Raw genomic sequence first — 22666 nt, forward strand, 5'->3', positions numbered from 1 at the left:
CGGGATCACAGAGCAGATCACACGGGGTCACCGGGCAGATCACACGGGGTCCCAGGGGGTTTGAATGTCCCAGAGAAGGAGACTCCACACCCACTCTGGGCAGCCTGGGCCAGGCTCTGGCATCTCCCAGCAAAGAAGTTCCTGCTCATGTTGAGATGGAGCCTCCTGTGGTTCAGTCTGTGCCCGCTGCCCCTCACCCTGGCGTTGGGCACCACTGAACAGAGTCTGCTCCATCCTCTGACACCCACCCTGAGATATTGATCATTGATCACATCCCTCTCAGCTTCTCTTCTCCAGCTCAACAGCCCCAGCTCTCTCAGTCTCCTCACACAAAGATGCTCCAGGCTCGCCAGCATCTTCGTGTCCCTCCCTGGACTCTCTCCAGTGATTCCTTGTCCTTCTTGAACTCACCATGTAAACAGACAAAGTGGGTTTACAGAATCATAGAATCATTTCAGTCACAAGAGACCCTCAAGATCATCAAGTCCAACTGCTCCCCCACCCCTGGCACTGCCCCATGTCCCCGAGAACCTTATCTCCGCACCTGTTGAACCCCTCCAGGGATGGTGACTCCACCACTGCCCTGGGCAGCCCAGTTTAAGCATCTCCCAACCCTTCTCACCACACAGATCCCGACCCGTACGTCACCGTGAGGCAGATCCTCACACACCAGGATCTCCCACAGCCTGAACTTCTTGAGCACAAACCTCAGCTTGGCAGGCGGGTCATGTGCACTGACAGCTCTGCAGCCACCGTGTCCTCAGTGCTGTGGCACAAAAAAACACCACCAAAATGGGGGATATTGGTCAAAATTAGCTGGGCAGAGACAGTCCGGTCAGGCAGCACCTCTGGGTGTTCTTGTGCCTGTGTGAGGAGTGATCCCCAGGTGGCACAGTGGGATTTGTCACCTTACCCCACCTTTGCTCTTCCACTTTCCCCTTTTGGGTTCCCCCCATTACCAGCCCCCAAACAAAAGTCCCAGCCTTCGTTATTTTGTCCCATTCATATAATAATTTTGGTTGGATGAGACCTGGGCCTGGTGAGCAGCTGCTCCTTTGCTTGTGAGCGCAGCCCGTGCGCAGACAGACAGACCAGAAAGTGGGACAACACAGACAACAATTTAAAATCCTTCCATGAGACAGGAAAGACACAGAGACCAGGCGCAGCCCGGCCAGAAAACTCACAGAACAGCTGCCATTTGCACACAGCTGCCCATCCTGCCCCTCCGCTCCAGCTTCCCACAGTTCTCCCTTTTACCCACATTCGTCCTTCCCCTTTCCTTGGCCTGAAACCTCCCAGACAATGTTTCCCCAGCATGTGCCACAGACCGAGTTCTACACCCGCTAATCCCCCTCCATGTGCCTCTTGCAGCGTTTTCTTCTCTCAAACTGCTCCAGCGGGTTTTGCTGTGGTGAAGAAGGTCTCAACCGTCTGAACGATGACGGAACGGAAACCCTTATGCTGAGGGTGGCCGCCACGCTCCCGGTTCTGGCGCACAGAGTCCTGCGCGTGGTTGACTGTCTGCACCGTTACTTTATATGTGTCACTCAGCGGCATGTAATTGGGATGAACAGGTTTGTGCCCTTCAGCGTTTTGTGCAGCATCGGGGCTGTGGACTGGTTGTGTGCCCTGCACCTTGGGGTGCTCACACGTCTCGGGGGGTGATGCTTCCCTCAGCTCCTCCATGGCTGCACTTGAGGTTAGGGGAGCAGCCACGGGTTCAGAAGACTCCACAGATGTGCAAATTACTTCTGACATCCTCTCCTGGGACGTGCCCTCACCACAGGGCCAGCGGGACACAACCTCCTGCTCTGCAGCACAAAACTCCCCAGATCTTCCCATCAAGAGGGCGCTAGTTGCCGGGGCAGGAGAGACTTGGGGCCCAGAGATGGCACCAGAAGAGCCTGGAGGAACCTCCATCCTGGTGCTGACCCAAGGTTTGTAAAACCATATAAACTCCTTTGCTTTCCTGATGATTCGCCCAACTTGGGATTTTTGCCTGTGGAACGTGGCCCGAGCGGTTCCGAGACAATGAGCAATGTTGTTAACTCTGCCCCGGTAACGAAGCTTTGTCGCCCGGCAGTATCCGTGGTCCGCAAGCGCCAGCGCACCAGCCTCCCGGTTCCAGCAGTAGTCATGTTCTCTCAGGGGACACGGGTTCAGGGTGCAGGGCAAGGGCCTCATCTCACCCACCCCACAGTAACCGTGGTCTTTCCAAATCGTCTCCCTTTGATCCCCAACAGACACTTCCTGATCTTCCTGGGGAAGTGTCACCTCTCCTGAGCTGTGCTGAGTTCTATGGGCACTCCCTTGAAGAGTCCCCCCAGGGTCACCACGCAGACGCACTGGAGGATTCATGTTGTTCTTCTGTTGCTCCAGCACCGGATCAAGTGGGAATCCTCTGCTTTGGACTATGTTTGCTGTGACCTCTTGTTCACCCTCTGCACCTCCTTCCTTTCCAGGACAGCCTGTCCATGCTTGGTCTCTGTGTCCCTCTGGCCCCATTCCGCTGACAGTCGCTTCCGACGACGACTCGCTTTTGCCACTGAGACACGTGAACTTCCTCAGCAGCCTCCTGGAGCGGAGACGCCACTGTGTGCACTGTCCTGCCGAGAGAGGGAGGGGAGAGCTCGTCTTCATCCCGGCTGGGGCACTGGGGTGGGACAGGGAGGGACCGTGCTGACAGAACCGGGGAGACGCTGATGGCCAGTAAGGAAAAAACCAGTCTCCCCAGTTCAGCGCCCACATGGGCTCCACACCCCCCATCTCTGCCTGGACGAGCAGGAGAACAACGTCCTGCCCGGTGCTGCTGCCTGCACAGGGGGAGGAGAAGCCCCGGCAGCAGTGACTGGGTGCGGTGCGGGCAGCTGGGGAAAGGGATGGGGCCAAGTATCACCTGGGGCTCTTTGCTCCAGAGCCCGGTGGGGAGGAATGGGGGGAGCAAGACTTACGTGGGCTGGGGCTCCGTGCCCTGTTCTCCGACACACAGCACCCACCAGTCCCGGGCCACCAGTCTGAACGCGACTCCTCCAGCCAGCTCATGTCCCCAGCGTGTCCTGTGGGGAGACCGGATGGATGTCACTGTCCTGGCGGGAGAAGCTCCACAGCCATGGGGCGGGAGGACAATGCTCTGTGGGATGAGCAGCAGCTACGTCTCTGCAGAGCTGCAGCCTTTGCCCGGTGCAACAGGCGGTTCTGCCTCCCGGTGACGGTGCTGCTGCCCCACGCGGGGCCAGAGGGAAATGGGGGAGATGCCTCAAATCCAGCAGCGAGAAGGGCAGGGATTTGGGCGAGTGGGAACCCAAGATGCACCGGTCACAGCTACAGGGAGAGGAGCTTGGGGCACCTTTGGGACGTGTCACCACCCCTGCAGAGGTCAGCGGTCCCGCAGGTTCCTGCTCACCTGGAGAGGGGCTGCGGGGTCCGTCCCAGCTCAGCGGGCTCTGTGGAGCGCAGCCCCAGGGCTCCTCCCCGCGCTCCAGCCGGTACACGATGTCGGGTTTGGGGCCTGGGTAACCTGGGGGGCAGAGCAGAGCGTGCTGTTCTGACACACACCATAGACACAAACTGTTCACATGAGAAAATAAAGCTCTTCTGTGTGACACTCCAAGCAGAAACAACACCGAAACATGGAAAAAAGCAGGAGAAACATAAGAGCAGCTGCTAGGGATTGATTTATTCAAGGACGAGGGCAGAGCCGTGATGGAAGCACAGGAACCGACTCCAGCCCCGCTGATGGGCTTTCCCAGCAGGGACAATCTCTGCTCGTCCCAGGAGCAGCTCCCGGCTGCGGGACCCCCAGGTGCCCGGCTCAGAGATCTCCACCCTGTCCGGGGGCAGCGGGCACGTCTCTGCAGGGACCTCCCAGCTTCGGGGAGCTCTGGGGGGTTTGGTCCCCTGCACCTCGCCTGGTCTGTGCTGCTCCTGCCCCACTGGGAGGGGACAAAGCTGTTGATCCCCCAAATGTCCCCGCCTGAGCTCCGGGCAGGCAGCCCACCCGCAGCGACATTTTCAGAGGCTCAGAGAGACCCAAATCCTGCATCTGGGTCTCCCAAAGAGGCGGGAGGTGCTGGGAGCGGTTATCCCAGTAGTTCACAACCACAGACAAGCCTTCCAAGTGCTGGAAGCAGTGCAGTTCTGATGGGGTCACACCCCATGGAAGTCCCCCCACTCTGGATGTCCCCCCCCACTCCGGCCGTGTCCCCCCGTGTTAAAAGCGCGGCTTTACCCAGGGACGTCAGGAGCTGGTAGTTGTCCAGCATGACGCTGCGGTACAGCTCCCTCTGCTCCTCCGCCATGGCGTCCCACTCCGCGTGGCTCAGGTACACGGCGACGTCCTCGAAGGTCACCGGTTCCTGCCACACAGACACCGTCTCACACATCACAGGCACGGGGGGAACAATTTGCATTGGTTTTACGATCCAGGTGTTATTTCCAGCCCGGGAAGACAACCAAAACAGGAGAGTGAGCGCACCCATGGACAGGCCGTGCCATTACGGATCTTCAGAGAACAACACCTTAGCGAGACGTTGCCAGGGCTCGGGGCTATTTCCAGGGCAGCCCCTGGTGCTCCTGATACCGCAAAACCGGCAAATTAATAACCTCTTAAACCCCCGTTTTTGGGTTTAAAAGGCACATTTCTTTATTCAGCGCCAGGGCCGGACCCGGGGGGGTCCCTCCATAGTTCTACCGCCAACTAGTTGGTCACACGTGACTTATATCAACAGGAAGGTTACACACTCATCACAACCCTTGACGAGTTAACGTATTCCTCCAGGGACAGGAGGCGGCTCCAGTTTGGGGTCAGCAGAGGGATGGGGGAGGGGTCACTGGGGGTGACACAGAGGGGGTGGAAATGGCACCGGGGTGGGGAGTGATGGGGGAATAACGGGGGGGCTGGGGGTCATGGGGGGAGGTCATGGGGGGAAAGTTATGGGGGGACAGCGGGAAAGCGGGGACCATGGGGGGATGGGGGAGTCATGGGAGAAAAGTCATGGGGGGTCATGGGAGAAAAGTCATGGGGGGTCATGGGAGAAAAGTCATGGGGGGATGAGAAAGGGGAAGCCATAGGGGGATGGGCAGCCATGGAGAAATAGGGGGAAGGTCATGGGGAGATGTCATGGCGGGTGAAGGTCATGAGGGGATGGGGAGGTCATGGGGGGCTAGGGAGGGGGGTCATGGGGAGGTTATGGGGGGCAAGGGTGTCAGCAACAGCCAGCATGGGGCTTCTCCGGGGGAGCAGCAGGAGCCGCCCGTCGAGGCTCCCGGGGCCGTGCAAGCCGGGCTGCCCGGCCGCTCCCCGGCTCCTACCTGCGCCCTGCCCGCCATGGCCACGGGGGCCGCTCGGGGCTCCACGGCGGCCCCGCAGGCTCCGCACCGGAAGTCGGCTGCGCGGTGGGGCCGCCCCGGAACGCCCGCGCGCGGCGGGCGCGGGAAACATCTCCCGCCGTCGCGGCCCCACGCGCTTCCGGCCGGAGCCCCGGAAGTGGGGACAGTACGCGCTTTCGGAAGGGGCGGGGCGATCAGCGCACAGGGCTGAAGGCGCCGCCATTTTGAGCGCCAGCACCTCCCCCATCACGTGATCGGGAGCGGCACCACCATTGGCCCGTGGGGCGGCGGGGGTGGAGTCAGCGTGGGGCCCCGCCCACCCGCCCGTTCCAGCGCGTGACCGGTTCTTTAACGGCAGCAGACGCGCCCGGGGCAGCGGAGCCACCGGGGCTGCCCGGGAACCGGCGGGATGGGATGGGATGGGGACACGGGCAGGGGGGCCAGAGGAGGTTGAGGTTGGATCTGGGAACAATTTCTTCCCCAAAGGGCTGTGGGGCATTGGAACAGGCTGCCCAGGGCAGTGCTGGAGTCACCATCCCTGGAGGGCTGGACAGACGGACAGGAGGTTCTCAGGACGTGGGGCAGGGACTGGACTGGGGGAATGGGTTGGACTCACAGAATCCCAGAGTGTCAGGGGTTGAAGGGCCCTGGGAAGCTCATCCAGTGCAATCCCCCCGGAGCAGGAACACCCAGCTGAGGTTCCACAGGAAGGGGTCCAGGCGGGTTTGAATGTCTGCAGAGAAGGAGACTCCACAACCTCCCTGGGCAGCCTGGGCCAGGCTCTGACACCCTCACCCCCAACAAGTTGCTTCTCCTCTTTCAGTGGAACCTCCTGTGTTCCAGATTGCACCCATTGCCCCTTGTCCTGTCACTGGTTGTCACCCAGAAGAGCCTGGCTCCATCCTCCTGACACTGCCCCTTTCCATATTGATCCCCAGCAATGAGTCCCCCCTCAGTCTCCTCTTCTCCAGCTCCAGAGCCCCAGCTCCCTCAGCCTTTCCTCACACGGGAGATGCTCCACTCCCTTCAGCATCTTGGTGGCTGTGCTGGACTCTCTCCAGCAGTTCCCTGTCCTTCTGGAGCTGAGGGGCCACAACTGGACACAATATTCCAGGTGTGGTCTCCCCAGGGCAGAGCAGAGGGGCAGGAGAACCTCTCTGACCTACTGACCACCCCCTTCTAACCCACCCCAGGTACCATTGGCTTCCTGGCCACAAGGGCCCAGTGCTGGCTCATGGTCACCCTGCTGTCCCCAGGACACCATGGTCTTAAAGGCCTTTTCCAACCAGAACGACTCTGACACTCTGTACACACCCATGTAGGAGCCATTGAAGGCGAATGTTGTTTTTACAACATTTGGCACCCAGTTGGGCAGAAGGACTGAGAGACGTCAGACTGAACCACTAATGTAAAACAAAGGCTCCGGGAACTTGTCTCAATTGAAACTGATTATTTACAAAGTTAATCTGGGGGAAGGGTAACAAAAGAGCCAGGAATCCATATTCTAGAGAGATCAATAAGCGAAAGGGGGTTGTTAGATTTAGATGAACGAGACAGGTAAACCGAGGCAGGGTCAGGTGGTCTGTAAACCTGCAGTGGGAACCAGTGGGGACAGAGGAGGGAATTTGCACCCGGGATTTAGGGGGTATATAGGTGGGGGCTTTGTGCCCTATTCCATGCGCTGACGTTTAGGTCGGAGACCCGGCCTTGCAAAATCACTGATAAAATCAGCTTTGCTGGGAGATCCTGCCTGAGCCTATTGTATCAGCAAGGTGATTGTTCCCTACACAGGAGCGTTGTTTCTCCAGCTGGGGATCTGAGGCCTGGCCCAGCGGGTGGGACTGAGGGACATCCCGCTCGCAGACCTTGAATGCGAAACAAAGCCTCTTTGTACTGATCCAGGAGTGCAAGCCAAATCCTGTGGTTGAGAGTTGAGTGGGGGGGGAGGTCAGAGAGCCAAGAAACCAAACCTTCAATGGAAACGAATAAATCGAGGGGGGGGCGTTAGAACCGGAGTGCTGAGAGAGGTAAACTGAGGCAGGACATGGGGAAGCGTTGCGTTATCCGCGAACCCCGTGCCCAGCCAATGGGGAGCAGGGGAGGGAACTTGCGGCTGGGACTGGGGGAATATCAACAGCCGCTTTTGCCCTGTTCAGTGTGTGCTTACCCTGAGGTTGAACACCCGCTTTGGCAAAATCATGAAGAAACTCTGCTTTGCTGAGAGGTCCTGCCTGAGCCTGTTCTATTGGCAAGACGGTCGCTTCCTACACGGGGACCCTGACTCAAGCGGTGTTGGTGCCTGAAGGTGACAGGCAGACACACGGACACGCCAGCTGTACGACCCCCCTGCCCAGATGTTCCATCAGAACTGTCCGTGCCCCCTGCCCGCAGCGCCACCGAGGCGCCTGTGACACCAGGACCTGTCCCCTGATTCCCGGGGTGTATTTGTGGGAGCAGCAGGATCCACTGTCCAGCTGTAGCACGGCCTGGAGGCTGTGAGGGCAAAGCTCGGTCTAGTAGAGGCCTTTTCAGACCTGTGGGCTCATGCATGGAGGAGATGGAGTGGACGTGTTGGCCATGGGCACGGAGAATCGTAGAATCACAGAATCCTTCTAGTTGGAAAAGCTCCTCAGGATCATGGAGTCCAACCATAACCCAGCCCCATGTCCTGAGAACCTCCTGTCCGTCTGTCCAGCCCTCCAGGGATGGTGACTCCAGCACTGCCCTGGGCAGCCTGTTCCAATGCCCCACAGCCCTTTGGGGAAGAAATTGTTCCCACATCCAACCTCAACCTCCCCTGGTGCAACTTGAGGCCGTTTCTCTGTGTCCCTGTCTCCCCTCAGCTCCTGTTCTCCAGCTGAACGCCCCACGTCCCTCAGCCGCTCCATCACACTTGTGCTCCAGCCCCTCACCAGCTCCGTTCCCTTCTCTCACCTCTGATGTGACGCCATTCGGTGGCTTTTCCCAAGGTTTGTCACAGCGGCTGCGCACACAGCAGCAAATTGGGGTGCCCAGGGGTGCGTGTGGGACAATGTCTGGTGGGACACGGTGGTTTTGAAGTATTTTAGTTCATAATCTCCCTTGGGAATATGTGGTAATTACAGAGACTCCCTGGGCTGGGGAGTGGTGTGGCCTCGGTGGCTTCTCCCTGCTCCGCTGCTTCCGACCTGGAAGAACCTCAGGGAACGGCAGCAGATGTGCCGGGGGGGTCAGTGGGACATGAGGCAAAGGTTCTTCCCCCAGAGGTGCTGGGCACTGAACAGGCTCCCAGGGAGGGGTCACGGCCCAACCTGACAGTGTTCGAGAAGAGACTGGACAGCGTCCCCAGACACACGGGGTGACCTGTGGGGTGTGCTGTGCAGGGACAGCAGTTGGACTCCATGGTCCTGTGGGTCCCTCCAGCTCAGGATGTTCTGTGATTCTGTCCTTGTCCCCCGGTCCCCGTTGTCCCGGGCAGTGTGGGGACAGGAGCACGCCGGGCGGGCACAGCCGCGCTGCACAGGCACAACCGGACAAACACAACTCCCGTCGGTGCTTCCTGCACCACGTCCCGGGGTGACCGCATGGGCTGATGCTGGGACACCCTCCCCAGGGCTGCCGGGGGGTCTGGGGCAGCTGGGGACACCGGTGACATCCCCTGGGTGCCCTTGAAGCTCTCGCACAGCCGGTCCCCCACTCCAGACCTTCCCGTCTGTGAAGAAGGTGCAGCAGCTCAGTGCAGGCAGGGTGTCGCTCCCTCCCCGCGTTCCTCTCGCTGCCCGGGCACGGCTGGGGTCCCTCCCCAAAACCCTCCAGCTGGCACAAAGCCCCCACATCCCCTGCCCTCACCTCGGTACCGTCGCGCTGGCCCGTGGCAGCAGGGCCTGGCCCGGGGCTCCGGCTCCTTCCCGGGCGAGCAGGCGGAGAGCCGGGAGGTGCTGGAGACCGCGGCCCCTCAGAGGCTCCCGGCACCACCGGGACGTGCCCGTGCGCAACGGCGGCAGCGGTGACGGCAGCAAAGTCCTCGCGCTGCAGCGGGCGCCACACGCGGACCCTGCGGGGCACCCGCTCCTCCTGACGCTGGGACGCTGGCGGCGCTGCGGGAGACGGGCCCTGCGAGGGCAGAGGTGGAACACGCGGTGGCCATGGGGCAGGGTGCAGACCGCCCCCCTGCTCCCGCTTCGCCCCGTGTCGTGGCCCCACAGCACCCACCGGCCGCTGCCCCGTGGCCGCACGTCTGACGTTGTGATCGGACGCAAAAGCAATGGGGTGGGCAGGACCGGTGTGCCCCGGAGTCCTGCCCGCTCCCGGTACCTCAATACGTCACCATTGGTACCCGTGCCGTGCTCCCGGTGCCACTAGGTGCACTGATCCCTGCCACAGCCCAGCACAGGTCACAGCAGCTCCTGGGCGCAGCTGAAGCCACCACAACCACAGAGACGTATCCCAAGGGACGGGCTGGTCCGGGGTGATGCCCTGGGGAGGGACATTTCCCCAAGGGAGGGACATTCCCCCAAAGCAGGGATGTTGCCCAAAGGGATGGATGTTCCCACAAGGGAGGGACATTTCCCCAAGGGAGGGACATTCCACCAAAGCAGGGATGTTGCCCAAAGGGAGGGACGTTCTCCCAAAGCAGAGACATTTCCCCAAGGGAGGGATGTTCCCCCAAAGCAGGGATATTCCCCAAAGGGAGGGATGTTCCCCAAGGGAGGGACATTTCCCCAAGGGAGGGGCGCTCTGTACCGTGCTCTGGTGCCCGCAGGGGCACGAGGAGGAGATGGGGACACGCTGCTCCCAGGTCCCGTGTTTGCTTTGGGAACAGTTTGGCTCAGTACAAAGCAGGATAAATGGACAGAACAGCCCATGCTGGTGCTCCCATGGGGCTGCCCCATGACAGCTGCTCTGGCCCCAGTTCCCTGTCCCCAGCCGGAGTTCCCCACAGAAGGGGGGTCCTGTGTGTCCCTGTGTGCCCTGGGGACAAGCCGTGCTGCCACACGGGACGCGTTTCCCATCACGGAGCAGACGTGTTCCGTGGGCTCTGCTGGGGTCCTGGGTGCCGCTCTCCTTTCCCGGGGTCCCGCATGTCCTGGTCCCCCCGCCCCCCGGGGCTCCAGCTGCCAGGACGTGGCTGCCCCGGCTGTGAGCGGCAAGAGCACCGAACCGCACGGGAACGGGGAAGAGGGGAATTCCAGCCGCTGGACTGGAAACGAAGTGGGTGGGAAGGAGAAAGAGACCTCGCCACGCGCAGGGTCCCACGCGGCCGGGCGGGGGTGACGTCCCGGCAGCGGGGCAGGTGTGACACCCCGTCCTGTGACACCGGGGTTTCCCCTGGACCCCCCCCTGCGGGGTCAGATGTTTGTCACTTCTGCCCGTCCCCTGTTGCCATCCACGCAGGCGTGACCCACCTGTCCTGCCTGTCCCCGGGTCCCCTTGAGTCTGTGGCTCCCTGGGACCTGCCACGGGGACATGGCCACGTCCGGATGCTCAGAGGTGCCAGGACACGCCAGCATCTTCACTGGAGCCCAGCACCTTCCAGGGGTCAGCACTGGCCATGGACACCCAGTGCCGGCAGGGGGAACATTGGAACAGCAGGTGTCAGGGACATCATCGGGACCCAACACAAGGACATTGGGACCTAAGACTTTGGGACATCAGGATGCTGGGTGTCGGGTCCATTGGGACCTGAGACACAGGGCTGTCGGTACCCAGGACATGGGGACATTAGGATGCTGGTTGTCAGGGACATGGGGACCTGGGACAAGGGGACATTGGGTGTCAGGGAACTTTGGACTCAGGACACAGGGACATGGGGACACGGGAATGGAATAAAACTCGGGGTTTTTGCTAATTAAGTGTTCCCATGTTTGCATTTGCTCTCCAGGAGACACCGGCTGGGTCACCATGCAGCCAGCCTGGGGACGGGCGACCACGGGGACACGGGGACCTGGAGGGGAGACCTGGAGGCAGACGGAGACGCGGGATTTTCCGAGCTCAGTTCATTTAATGATGCACATGGAAGTACCTGCGTTTCCACACTGCAGCGGCACAGGAGGCGGCGGGGGACGGGGCAGCGCGGGGACCCCACTGGGGACCTACACGGGGCTTCGCTTCTCATCCCAGGACACCGGGGGCGCGGGGACACCGGGGCAGCGCAGGGCAGTGACACGTTGGGGGGAAACAGCCCTGGGACTGGAAAATGTGTTTCTGCTGCTCCCGCGCGCTGTTACCCACAAGGAGCATCCCGCTTGGGGACGGGGCACCGTGAAGTGCCACACGTCCCCCATGTGGCGACACACCCCGACACTTGTCCTGGAGCCCATGGCTGGCCCAGTGTCACACAAGCGGTGGCACGGGGGGTGTCTGCAAGAGGGACCCCGGCCCAGCTCTCTCAGTTGGCAGCGGCCGGGACGTTGCGGTTGCCAGGAGCCGGTGCCGTGTGCCGGTACCCACCTGCAGCCGCGCTGGTGGCGCAGCAGCCAGCGGTGATTCTCCCGTCCCGGCCGCGGCTCCTCTCCCCGCCCGGGCCTGGCTCTGCGCTGTGGTCCGGCGTGGCCACATCTCCCACCCGCCGGGCGCTCGCGGTCCTCCCGCCGCCCCAGCCCCGCGCCTGCCCTGCCAGGGGCTCCGCGGCTCCTCGGCACCGCACCGGGACGTCCGCGCTGCCGGGGTCCCCGCCTCGCCGCAGCCCCCGCCGCGGTCCCTCGTGTACGCCGGAGCTGCTGCCGCTGGGGACGCAGGCTCCACCCGCCACCTTTGTGTTTATTTAATCTTTATTTTGCGAGATTTCGGTGCCGCGGGGCTCTCCGTGCGGCCGGGCGAGCTGCTGCCTCCTGGTCCTCGCGCCCCTCTCCCGGCAGCGCGGTGCTGCGGCTCCTTCCCGGCGTGGCATCCGCTTCTGCTCTGGCGTTCGCAGCCGTCATTCCCTGGGCGAACAAGCACAGCAGAGGTTACCCCACACCGGCGCCTGGCACACCGGGTGGCGAGCGGGTTCACCGCGCCGGCTGCCCTGGGGAAACCTCCCTCCTCCTCCTCTCGCCCTGGGCTGGGGTGTTAAAGCTCTGGCACAAGGCTGCGCCGCAGCGGTGCCGGGGAAGGGGAGGCCAGGCTCCCGGGGAACCACGCGGCTGCGCGAGGCTCCTCCTGCTGCGGGGACGGGAGCGCCCGAGGCTGTGGTGCTGGTGGGACCGGCCTTGTGACTGTCAGGAGGAAAACCCCAGCAGCAGGACGGGGGGCAGGACGCGGGCGAGGAGGACGGCCGGGGGCTCCCAGGCCACGCCGGGGCTGCCGGCACCACCTCATGCCGGGCACGGGTGGCCGGGCTGGGCCATGCGCCCCAAGCTCTCAGCCCATGCCCCAAAACCTGAGGAAACAACCAGTGACCCCAGCTCCCCCAAAACTGAATTCCCCGTTGTGAGCGAGGCAGCGGGTGCTCCCGCAGCGCCCCAGGGGGCACCGGCTGGGGGGCTGCAGGGGGACACCCCGGCAGGGCACCCCAAAAGCGGCGGCACGGCCGGGACCCGCGGTTCGAGGGAGGCCGGCGCGGGCAGGGGGCGCCGAGGCGCGGGGGGCTCACGTGAGGGTGGCCTCGGCCCCGTGGCTGCGCTGGTGCGCGGTGAGGGCGACCTTCTGGGCAAAGCTCTGGCCGCACTGGGCGCAGGTGAAGGGGGTCTCGCCGGCGTGGGTGCGCCGGTGGATCTTCAGGGAGCCCTTGTGGCCGAAGCTCTTGCCGCAGTCGGGGCAGGCGAAGGGGCGCTCGCCGCCGTGGCTGCGCTGGTGCGTGGCCAGGCTGCTCCGGCAGCTGAAGCCCTTCCCGCAGCGGGCGCAGGCGAAGGGGCCGCCGGCCGCCTCATGTGGCTCCGGCGAGCGGCTGCTGCCCGGCTGGACGTCGCCGTCGGCGCCGGGCCGGCCCTCGGCGTGGGTGCGCTGGTGGTTGAGGAGGAAGCGCTGCTCGCGGAAGCGCTTCCCGCAGCGCTGGCAGGAGAAGGGCTTCTCGCCGCTGTGGATGCGCTGGTGGGTGAGCAGGTTCTGCTTGAGGCTGAAGCTCTTCTGGCAGACGCCGCACTGGTAGGGCCGCTCCCCGGTGTGGATGCGCTGGTGGATGATGAGGTTGTGCTTGAGGCTGAAGGCTTTGCCGCACTCGGCGCAGATGAAGGCGCGCTCCCCGGCGTGGTGCTTCTGGTGCCGCGCGAGGCTGGGCTGCTGGCCGAAGCATTCCCCGCAGAGGATGCACTTGAACTCCTTCTCCGCCTCCTCCTCTGCCTGGCTGTGGATCACCAGCGCCTTCTCGTCGCCCAGGCCCTCCTCGCCGCCCGGGAAGGCGAAGGGGTTCTCGCCCGTGGGCGAAGCCAGGTCCGTCATGGGTGCCCCGCTGCCGGGCTCAGGGCACCCGCATCCCTGGGGAGCGCAGACAGGGACGGCTGCAGCCCCCGGCACCTCCGGAACCGGTCAGACCGGGACGTGCTGGGACTGCCAGCACCCCTGCCCCCCGGTGCTCCCACCCGCCGTGTCCGTCCCCCCACCGCAGCACCAGGGTTGGGTGCTGTGGCCGCTCAGCACGGGGAGCCCGGGGAGGTCGGTGCCTCAAGCGCCCCGGCAACACCGGCACGTGCCGGGCCGGGACCTCGTGGCCCTGGGCGGGCGGCTGCGGGGCCGTGACAGCCGGCAGGGTGCGCGCAGCTGTCCCACGGGCCCGGGGCGGAATCTGAGTGCAGGGGCCGGGCCCAGGCTGGGGGGACCGGGGACGCCCCGCTGCTACCGCGGGAGGGAGCCGGGCTGCGCTGCAGTGCGCCGGGCCGAGCCCAGCCGGGCCGGCCAAACCGGGCCGAGCTCAGCCGAGTCGGGCCCAGCAGAGTCGGGCCGAGCCCAGCCGAACCGAGCCGGGCCGAGCCCAACCGAGCCGAGCCCAGCCGAGCTCAGCCGAGCCAAGCCCGGCCCAGCACAGCCGGGCCCAGCGAAGCCGGGCCGAGCGGGCCCGGCCAGGCCGAGCCGCCGTTACCTGCAGCGGGCGCCGCGGCCCCGACTCGGTCTCGGGCTCCCCCGGCGCATCCCGAGCCGGTGGGTCCCGCGGCGCTTCCTGCAGCGGGGGGGCCGGGCCGGGCCGGAGCCGCCGCGGGGCCGCGCAGGGCCGGGCCGGGGCGCAGGGGCTGCCCGTCCCCCGCTCTGCTCCCCCCTCCCCGGGCTCCCGGTCCCCCGCCCGCCCCGCGGCCCCCGGCGCTGACCTGCCCGAGCCGCCGCCGCGCCGCGTCCCGCCGGCCCCGCCCGGCCCCGCCCGCCCGGCTGACGCACCGGGGCCCGCCCGCGCCCGTCACCCCGGCCCTGCGGCGGCTCCGCCCGACGGCGGCCGGAGGGTGGCAGGGCCGGGCCCGGCAGCATCGATCGCTCGGCAGCATCAGCTCCCCGGGAGCACCGACCCCGCGGGAGCATCGCACCCCGGGAGCATCGCCCCCCACCCCGGCAGCGTCGCCCCCCACCCCGGCAGCGTCGCCCCGCACCGGGTCGCGCATCGCCCTCCGCAGCAGCATCACCCCCTGGGCACGATGCCCCCCCTGCCCGGGGACAGCCCGCCCCTCCCCGCCCCCGCAGGACACTCGCCCCCGACCCATGGACACCCCACATCGCCCCTCAGGCCCAGGATCTGGCCCAAATCGCCCCAAAAACAGAGGAACCGGCCCAGCTGCCCGAGCCGGGGTGTGGGAGCAGGAATGGCTGGTTTGTGTTTGCCCCAGGACAAGATCCACCGAAGCGCCCTCCCGGTCCTGCCCCCCGAGCCCTCCATGTCCTCATCTCCCGGGTGCTCGGCCATGTCAGTGGCTCGCGGTGCCCACAGTGCCCCGAGCACGTGGTTCTGAGCCCACGGGTGACGCCGGTGGGTGCAATGCTGCCAAGCGCCCACGCCGTGGTTTGGGGCTGTGTGCATGGGGAGGAGCCCCCGTGCTGGCCGGGCCCCCCGGGGAGCAGGGTGGCTCCAGGACCGGTGACAAGTCACCCCAGCCCAGGTGGGAGCAGCAGCATCTTCCAGGCTGGGACGTGTCCATGTGCACCAGCATGGCCATGGAGCAGTGCCAGCGGCAGCTGCCCCCCGGCACGACATGGGGTCCCCATGGGTCCCCCCGCGGTGCAGGGAGCTGCAGCCGGACAGTACCAGAGCAAGAGCCAGCGGCTGTCCTGCGTGCACCAGGGTGTTTTGGTGACGGCACAGCAGATGTGACTGACCTCGGCACAAAGCTGGCTGTGCCACTGGTCCCCAAGCCATCCCTGTGGCCACAACGGGTGCTGCGGCGCGGACTCCAGTGCACGCCGCCCAGGACCCGCCTGCAGCACCGGGGTTTGCAGCCCGACTCAGGGCTGTCGTGGGAAGGGAGCGGCCAAGCCTGGGCACCGTGGACTGGGGACCGCGCTGGTCCCGAGCTCCCACCGCAGCATTTCTGCTGGTGCGGTCCCCCAGCACCTCCAGGCACAGCAGCGGCGCAGCCGGCACTGACAGGAGCTGGTGTGTGCCGTGGGGTGTCCTGGAGAGGTTCGCAGCCACAGAACTCGCTGGATGGCGCCGGGCCCGGCACAGGCAGGGTGGCACAGCCGGGGACGGCCCTGGGCACGGCAGCCCCGCTCGGTGCAGAGCTCTGTGCAGGCTGCAGCGTGCCGGCGCTCAGCCGGGATGCCCGTCGGCAGAGATTGCTATCGCGCCATTGCCCGGACCTGCTGCACCAGGGCCGGGAGATGCCAAAACACCGGCCCGTCCACACCTGCCTTCCCAGCAGCTCTGCCGAAGCCAGCAGCTGGCGCGGCTGCCCAGGGGCAAGTGGGGACAGGTCCCCTTCCCAAGGGAACCGTGACCTTGAGTGCCGGAGCCGGCGGGGGGTGACACGCAGCGGGGACAGCCAGGACATGGCTGAGAAGCCACAGAGCTGGTGTTGCTCCCTTTGTGGTGGAGCCAGGGGATGCCACAGGCCAGGCCAGAGGACACCTGGCCCTGAGCGGTGACGGGGGTGGCAGGAGGCCGCCTCGGTTCCATGTCCCCACCAGCGCGAATCGAGCGGCACAGCCGGGTGCGGCTCGTGGTAAAAGCATCACCGGGAGCAGGGCCGGGCAGCACCGCCGGCTGGGGGTGTTCACCAGCCCGGGGAGGGTCTGCCCCTCCCACACCTTCCCCCCAAAAACTTCCTTGAAAGGTCTGGGCCCGGGAGGTTTGGGGTTTCTGTAACGGGCTGTGCCGTGGGGCCGTGACTCCGGGACAGGATTCCTCCCTTCCCAGCCGCGGGCTGGGACCCATCCCCGTCCCCATCCCCGTCCCCATCCCCACCATGGCGGGGGTCCGAGGGGCAGCAGCTCCGCTCCCCGCGGCCAGGATGGGCTCTGATGGCCCCCAGTGCTGTGGGGGCTCAGCAGCAGCGTCCCCGCCGGCCCAGCCTCCTGGCTGCAGACCCAGAGCATCCCACACGGACACCGGGCAGCTGTGACCGGGGCAAGGTCACGTCCCCGGGCCACAGGTTTTCCTGCTGAACCCGAACACGAGTCTGGGGGAGAGCGGGAGCAGCCGGGATGGGAACGGTCCTCAAAAACACCCCGAGCCACGGGTTTTGCTGCCAGTCCTGTGCCTTTTCCCTGTTGCTATCAGAGGTTTTTGCTAATGGTGCAAAAGGTAGGAGCATTTCGGCAACAACTACACAATAAACTGCAAGAAAACAAGAGGGGAAAAGCGGACATGGGGACAAACCAGCACGGCAGCGGGGCTGGGCTGGCACCGCCGCCATCTGGGACAATGGCAGGGAATCACAGAATTGCTTTGGTTGGAAAAGCCCCTTGAGATCATGGAGTCCAACCGTTAACCTCACCCTGTCCCTGCCCCATGTCCTGAGAACCTCCTGTCCGTCTGTCCAGCCCTCCAGGGATGGTGACTCCAGCACTGCCCTGGGCAGCCTGTTCCAATGCCCCACAGCCCTTTGGGGAAGAAATTGTTCCCAGATCCAACCTCAACCTCCCCTGGTGCAACTTGAGGCCGTTTCTTTGTGTCCCTGTCTCCCCTCAGCTCCTGTTCTCCAGCTGGACCCCCCAGGTCCCTCAGCCGCTCCCATCACACTTGTGCTCCAGCCCCTCACCAGCTCCATTCCCTTCTCTGCACTCGCTCCAGCACCTCAAGGGTTTTCTTGGCGTGAGAGGCCCTGCAGCACCGTCCCTGCCTGGATGTAAGGGAGACCCCACTGCCCCAAAGCGGCCCCGCTCCCCGGGCCGGGCTCATTCCACACACAGCCCCAGCGCTTCCCCAGACAGAGGAGCCAGAGCCTGCCGTGAGAAAGCTTTTATTTTAAATAACCTCAAAAAAATATAATTGCAAGGACCTGAAATGCTGCTGGAGCAGAGCGGCGGGGAGAAGGGCAGCGAGCGAGGGGACGGGGGCGGGCGCCCACCCAGCCTGGTGCGCTTTGGGTGCGGGACCCTCTGCCAGGCAGCTCCCGCCCAGCCGCTTCGGCAGCTCGGGGCACCCACGCCGGCTGAAGCTCCAGTTGTGACCATTCTGGAGTCCCCTCAGTTGCCGCCCCATCCCCTGATAGGTGACAAAGCCTTTCCCTACGCTACACCCCTCAGGATACCCCCCCAAAACGCAGACGAGCAGCTGGGCGCTGGTGTCGAGGAGCGCAGCCCCGAGCCGGGCTCTGGTAATGCCGTTCCCTGTGTTTCCAAGGAAGGTCTTTGCCCGCGAGCCGCGAGGCTCCACGCCGAGGAGGCCTCGCTTCCCCTTCCGGACAAAGCGCGCTTCAAAGCGAGAACGGCTTCCAGGCACATGCGGCTCCTGGTGCTAAAGCTCTGCCCGACATCCCTTCCCTGGACCAGGTGGCTCCCCAGCTTCACCTCCCGGTGCCACGGGCTCTGCCGGGAAGCGGAGATGGCAAAGGGAGGCCCAGCAAGGACCCCGCACCTCCCGCAGCCCCCGGGCGGACACCCCCACCACGAGCTACCGCAACGGCTCCGGCACATTCCAGCCGCTCTTGCTCCCCCCGCACGTCTGGGTTACCTATTCAGAAGTTAATTGAGTACCAGAAAGAGCTGCTAGTCAGAAAGATTATCCATAGAGCAAGTAGAGAAGCACAAGCTACACCCCCTTCCCCACCCCCCCATCACCCTGCGTGGCGCCCCCGGGTTCGGAGGCGTCTCCCAGGTCCCTTTTGGAAGCAGAGGCGAGCCGAGACGCTTCCAGGCGGTTTTCCCGGCTGTCTCCCATTTTCCCGGTGCTCACCCGGCTTTTCTGCTCCAGCCGCGGAAGCTCCAGGCCGGACTCTGCCGCGCTGGCTGGGGAGCAGGCGCAGTCACCGCCGAGGCGAGCAGGGCCCGGCTCCCCCCAGCGCTCCCGCTCTGCCCAGGCGCTGGGCAGCTGCTGGCGGAGCCTCAGCTCCTCGCGGAACCACGTCCAGTCCGGGAGAGAAGGATGGAGGGCTCTGGGAGAGGCTCTGGACGCACACAGGCCCCTCTCTGCCCCACGGCCGTCTCGGGGTCTGAGCGTCACCAGCCGAACCCGGAGGCAGGAGCAGATGTGCCTCTGCCTGGCCGGCTGCACGACAGAAGGGGTTTTGAAGCACATGGATCCCGGATCTCGAGCTCTTCCCGCTCCCCACAGTCCGTGCATCCACAGCAGAATGAACGCTGTGGATCCGGGTCCTGTCACTGCTCCCCCCCATACATTTGGTCTGCTGACGAGACAGAACCCTCACGCAGGGCATCTGAGTCCATCTCCTGCTTCACCCCATTCGACACCCGCCCGAAGGGTCCTCTGAGCCTCCTGCTCCCAAAGCCACCGCGCTCCTCACCAGTTCCCATCGATACCACGTCCTGGCGGGCACCACGAGTCCCAGTTTGCGTCTTTCCCTCAGCACTGTCCTCATTCGGTCAGCGATCAGGCCCCAGCACGAGCCGCCGCCTCTTTAGGTTTGGTGCCTTTAGCGTAAGAGCGATGAGGTCCGGTCCCTTGCCCGCAGACGGGTTTTGGGCAGCCCGCACGGGCGTTACAAGCAGCTGGGGCATGGCGAGGGCTTCTCTTCGCCGTGGGCTCTCTCAGGCACTCTCGGGACGCGTTTCTCCTCAAAGCTTCTGCCGCAGCCGCCGTACTTGCCCCAGAGCTCCGCTCGGCAGTCGGGCTGCGGCTTGAGGAGCAGCTGCCGCTGGCTCACGCAGTCGGCGCAGCAGCACTGCGGCGGCAGCGCTGGCGGCTTCGGGCTCAAGGCTTCCCCCGCCTCGGGGCACTTGCAGGGGCACTGGCCCGCGGGTCCCTCCTGCGGGGGGTGGGCGCCGGACACGAGGTGCTGGTCTTCCTGCATCAGCTGCAGGAGGATGTCTGCTGCGCCGGAGGGGCTCTCGGGTCTGTTGGGCGGCTGCTCTCCCGGTCGAAGCTCCTCCCGAGGCAGTGATCCATGAGTGGCTCCGCGGGAGCAGGGGGGCAGCAGCAAGCTGGGGGGTTCGGACCCCTTGGCCAGGGAAGCACCGCTCCCGTCCGGTTCCTCGTGGTGCGCTGGGCAGGCCCCCTCGCAGCAGGAGGGCGGGACGGCGCCGGTGTGCGTGCGGCGGTGCCGCAGGAGGTGAGCCTTCTGGTTGAAGCCCTTCCCGCACTCGGCGCAGCGGAACGGGCGCTCCCCGGTGTGGGTTCTCTGGTGCACGGCCAGGTTCACCTTCTGCCGGAACCGCTTCCCGCACTCGCCACAGGCATGCGGCCGCTCGCCGGCGTGGTCCTGCCGGTGCAGCTGCAGCTCCCCGTCCTCCTTGAAGGTCTCCCCGCAGAGCGAGCAGGGGAAGGGGCTGTCGGGGTGGGGCTGCAGCGCGGGGGCCTGGCCCGGCTCGCCCGGGGGTCTCTCCGCGGCGTGCACGCGCTGGTGCACCCGCAGGGACAGCTTGCTCTTGAAGCGCTTGGGGCACTCCAGGCAGGAGAAGGGCTGCCGGCTGGTGTGCGTCTTCTGGTGGGCAATGAGGTTGGGCTTCTGGGCGAAGCGCTTGCCACACTGGGTGCAGGCGAAGGGGCGCTCCCCGGTGTGCGTGCGGTAGTGGGTCACCAGGTTCCCCTTCTGGTTGAAGCGGCGGCCGCAGACGCCGCAGGTGAAGGGGCGCTCGCCGGTGTGGATGCGCTGGTGGGTCACCAGGTTGGTCTTCAGGCTGAACCTCTTCCCGCAGACGTCGCAGCGGAAGGGCCCTCTGCCGCGGTGGTTTTGCCGGTGTTTCACCAAACGGTCGTAAAGGACGAAGCTTCTCCCGCACTCGGGACACACCCAGGCTCCCCCCTCCATCTCCATATCCATCTCCATCTTCTCCTGGGGAGATTTGGGGGACAGCTCATCGCCGGAGCTTTTCTCATGCTCAGGGCACGGGTACGTCTTCTGCCCGACGTGGGTCTTCTGGTGGGCCACGAGGGAGAGCCAGAGGCCAAAGCTGTTGCCGCACTGGTTACAGATGAAGGGCTTGTCCACCCCGGGGACCTGCGAGGCCGGGGCGGTGGCGTCCCCGAGGACGGGCTGCACCCCCAGGTGCCCCAGGAGGTGCGGGCCGTGGCTGAAGGCTGCCGCGCACCCCCCTGGAGCCTCGGTGGCGGGGCCGTGCTGCGGCCGCAGCAGAGTCACCTTCTGGCAAAAGCCCTCCCCGCACTGGGCGCAGGGGAAGGTTTGCTCGCCCAGGGGGGGCTGCTGGTGCGGTAGGAGCGGCTCCTTTGGGGGGAAGCTCTTCTCCGTGCACGAGTACAGCTCTTGGCCCTCGGGGATCTTCGGGACGGGCAGCGGCGGCATGGGGCTGAAGGTGCCCTCTTGCTCGGGCCCCCCGGGCGGGAGCAGGGTGGGCGCAGCCCCGTAGGGCAGGCCGGCGGCCGGGCTGCGGCCTGGGCAGCGCCGCTGGCGCGGGGCGTGAGTCTTCTGGTGGGCTTTAAGGGAGACTTTGTCCTTGAAGCACTTCTGGCACTGCCCGCAGGGGTAGGGCCGCAGGTCGGTGTGGGTGCTCTGGTGCGTCACCAGGTTGGTTTTCTGGGTGAAGCGCTTGCCGCACTGGGTGCAGGCGAAGGGGCGCTCCCCGGTGTGCACGCGGTAGTGGGTCACCAGGTTGGTCTTCTGGTTGAAGCTCCTGCCGCAGAGGAAGCAGGTGAAGGGGCGCTCGCCGGTGTGGATGCGCCGGTGGGTGATGAGGTTGGGCTTCTGGCGGAAGCTCTTCCCACACTCGGGGCAGACGAACGGGGTGTCTTCCTGGTAGCTCCTGGGCTGGGACCGCAGCTTGGGTTTGCCCGAAGCGCCGTCCTCCTGCTCGCCCCCCGCCAGCGCCTTCTGCCCGGCAGCGTGGATGCGCTGGTGGGCCAGCAGGTTGGCTTTCTGGCTGAAGGACTTGCCGCACTGCACGCAGGGGAAGGGGCGCTCCCCCGTGTGCACGCGGCGGTGCGTCAGGAGGTTGGGCCGCTGGCTGAAGCTCTTCCCGCAGTCCCCGCACCTGTAGGGCTTCTCCCCGGTGTGGATCCTCTCGTGCGTGATGAGGCTTTGCTTCTGGCGGAAGCCCTTCCCGCACTGGGCGCAGCGGAAAGGGCCGGAGCCGAGCTGCGGCACCCAGCAGGCCACGCGGCCGGACAGCGGGCTGAGGCTGGCGGCGCCGTCCCTCTCGGCGCCCGCCCGCTCGGGAGCGCGCTGCGCCCCGTGAAACCAGCGGCCGGAGCTGCCGGCAGCCGCGGGATACAGCTCCAGGGAGCCGGCAGCTGCCACAGGCTTCTCATCGGGCTGCTCGACTTTATTCACCCGACCGGGCTCCACTAGATTGCAAAAACATTCAAGACATCGTTTTCAGGGGCTTTCATAGGATCACAGAATACCTCCCCCATAAGGATCGTCGAGTCAAAGTCTCTGCTCCTCACCGTTAAATCACTGCGGTGCACAACGCTCTAAAGGACCAGAGCCCATCCCACAGCCCGTGCCACCCGACTCACCAAGAGCAGCGCTGGCAGCAACAGCGACAGCAAAACCGTGCCGATAGCTGTCTGAAAATGGCCGCCAACTGGCCCAAAATGGCCACAACTTGCCTAAAACAGCCACAAAGTGGCTGAAAATGGCTGCAAACTGGCCTGAAACACCCACAAACTGGCTGAAAATGGCCACAAACTGGGCTGAAACAGCCATAAACTGGCTGAAACTGGCCACAAACTGTGCTGAAACTGGCCACAAACTGGCCCAAAATGGCTGCAAACTGGCTACAAACTGGCCTGAAATGGTCGCAAACTGGCTGAAAATGGCCGTGAACTGGCCTGAAACAGCCACAAACTGGCCCCAAATGGCCACAAACTGGTCTGAAACAGCCACGAGCTGGCTGAAAACGGCTGCAAACTGGCTTGAAACAGCCACAAACCAGCATAAAATGGCCA

General features: G+C 64.9%; 3 protein-coding genes across 5 annotated transcripts in view; all 3 read right to left on the minus strand.

Annotated features, from left to right (window-relative positions):
• Nucleotides 1-988: 988 nt before the first annotated feature.
• On the minus strand, nt 989-5436 carry LOC136098371 (uncharacterized). 2 transcript variants are annotated; one of them, XM_065831709.2, is made up of 5 exons: nt 5311-5436; nt 4229-4355; nt 3404-3517; nt 2952-3056; nt 989-2606 (listed from the first exon to the last, which is right to left on the minus strand). In XM_065831709.2, exons 1-5 carry the CDS (start codon nt 5326-5328, stop codon nt 1384-1386), a joined length of 1587 nt encoding a protein of 528 aa, XP_065687781.1. In that variant the 5' UTR covers nt 5329-5436; the 3' UTR covers nt 989-1383. The 2 variants fall into 2 exon arrangements, with proteins under 2 accessions (XP_065687781.1, XP_071661568.1); XM_071805467.1 differs by lacking the exon at nt 5311-5436 and having other exon boundaries at nt 4229-4799.
• A 6623-nt stretch (nt 5437-12059) lies between these two features.
• LOC136098378 (uncharacterized) lies at nt 12060-14573 on the minus strand. 2 transcript variants are annotated; one of them, XM_065831719.2, is made up of 3 exons: nt 14526-14573; nt 12881-13701; nt 12060-12230 (listed from the first exon to the last, which is right to left on the minus strand). In XM_065831719.2, exons 2-3 carry the CDS (start codon nt 13663-13665, stop codon nt 12224-12226), a joined length of 792 nt encoding a protein of 263 aa, XP_065687791.1. In that variant the 5' UTR covers nt 13666-13701; nt 14526-14573; the 3' UTR covers nt 12060-12223. The 2 variants fall into 2 exon arrangements, with proteins under 2 accessions (XP_065687791.1, XP_065687793.1); XM_065831721.2 differs by lacking the exon at nt 14526-14573 and adding an exon at nt 14303-14467.
• A 3014-nt stretch (nt 14574-17587) lies between these two features.
• LOC136099110 (uncharacterized) overlaps nt 17588-22666 on the minus strand; it is a 33112-nt gene continuing 28033 nt past the window's right edge. The window contains 1 exon segment of the mRNA XM_071805522.1: nt 17588-22060. Within this exon segment, the coding sequence (XP_071661623.1) occupies nt 19302-22060 (2759 nt within the window). The 3' untranslated portion in view covers nt 17588-19301.

This window comes from Patagioenas fasciata, chromosome 2, assembly GCF_037038585.1.
Source record: "Patagioenas fasciata isolate bPatFas1 chromosome 2, bPatFas1.hap1, whole genome shotgun sequence".
Lineage (NCBI taxonomy): Eukaryota > Metazoa > Chordata > Aves > Columbiformes > Columbidae > Patagioenas > Patagioenas fasciata.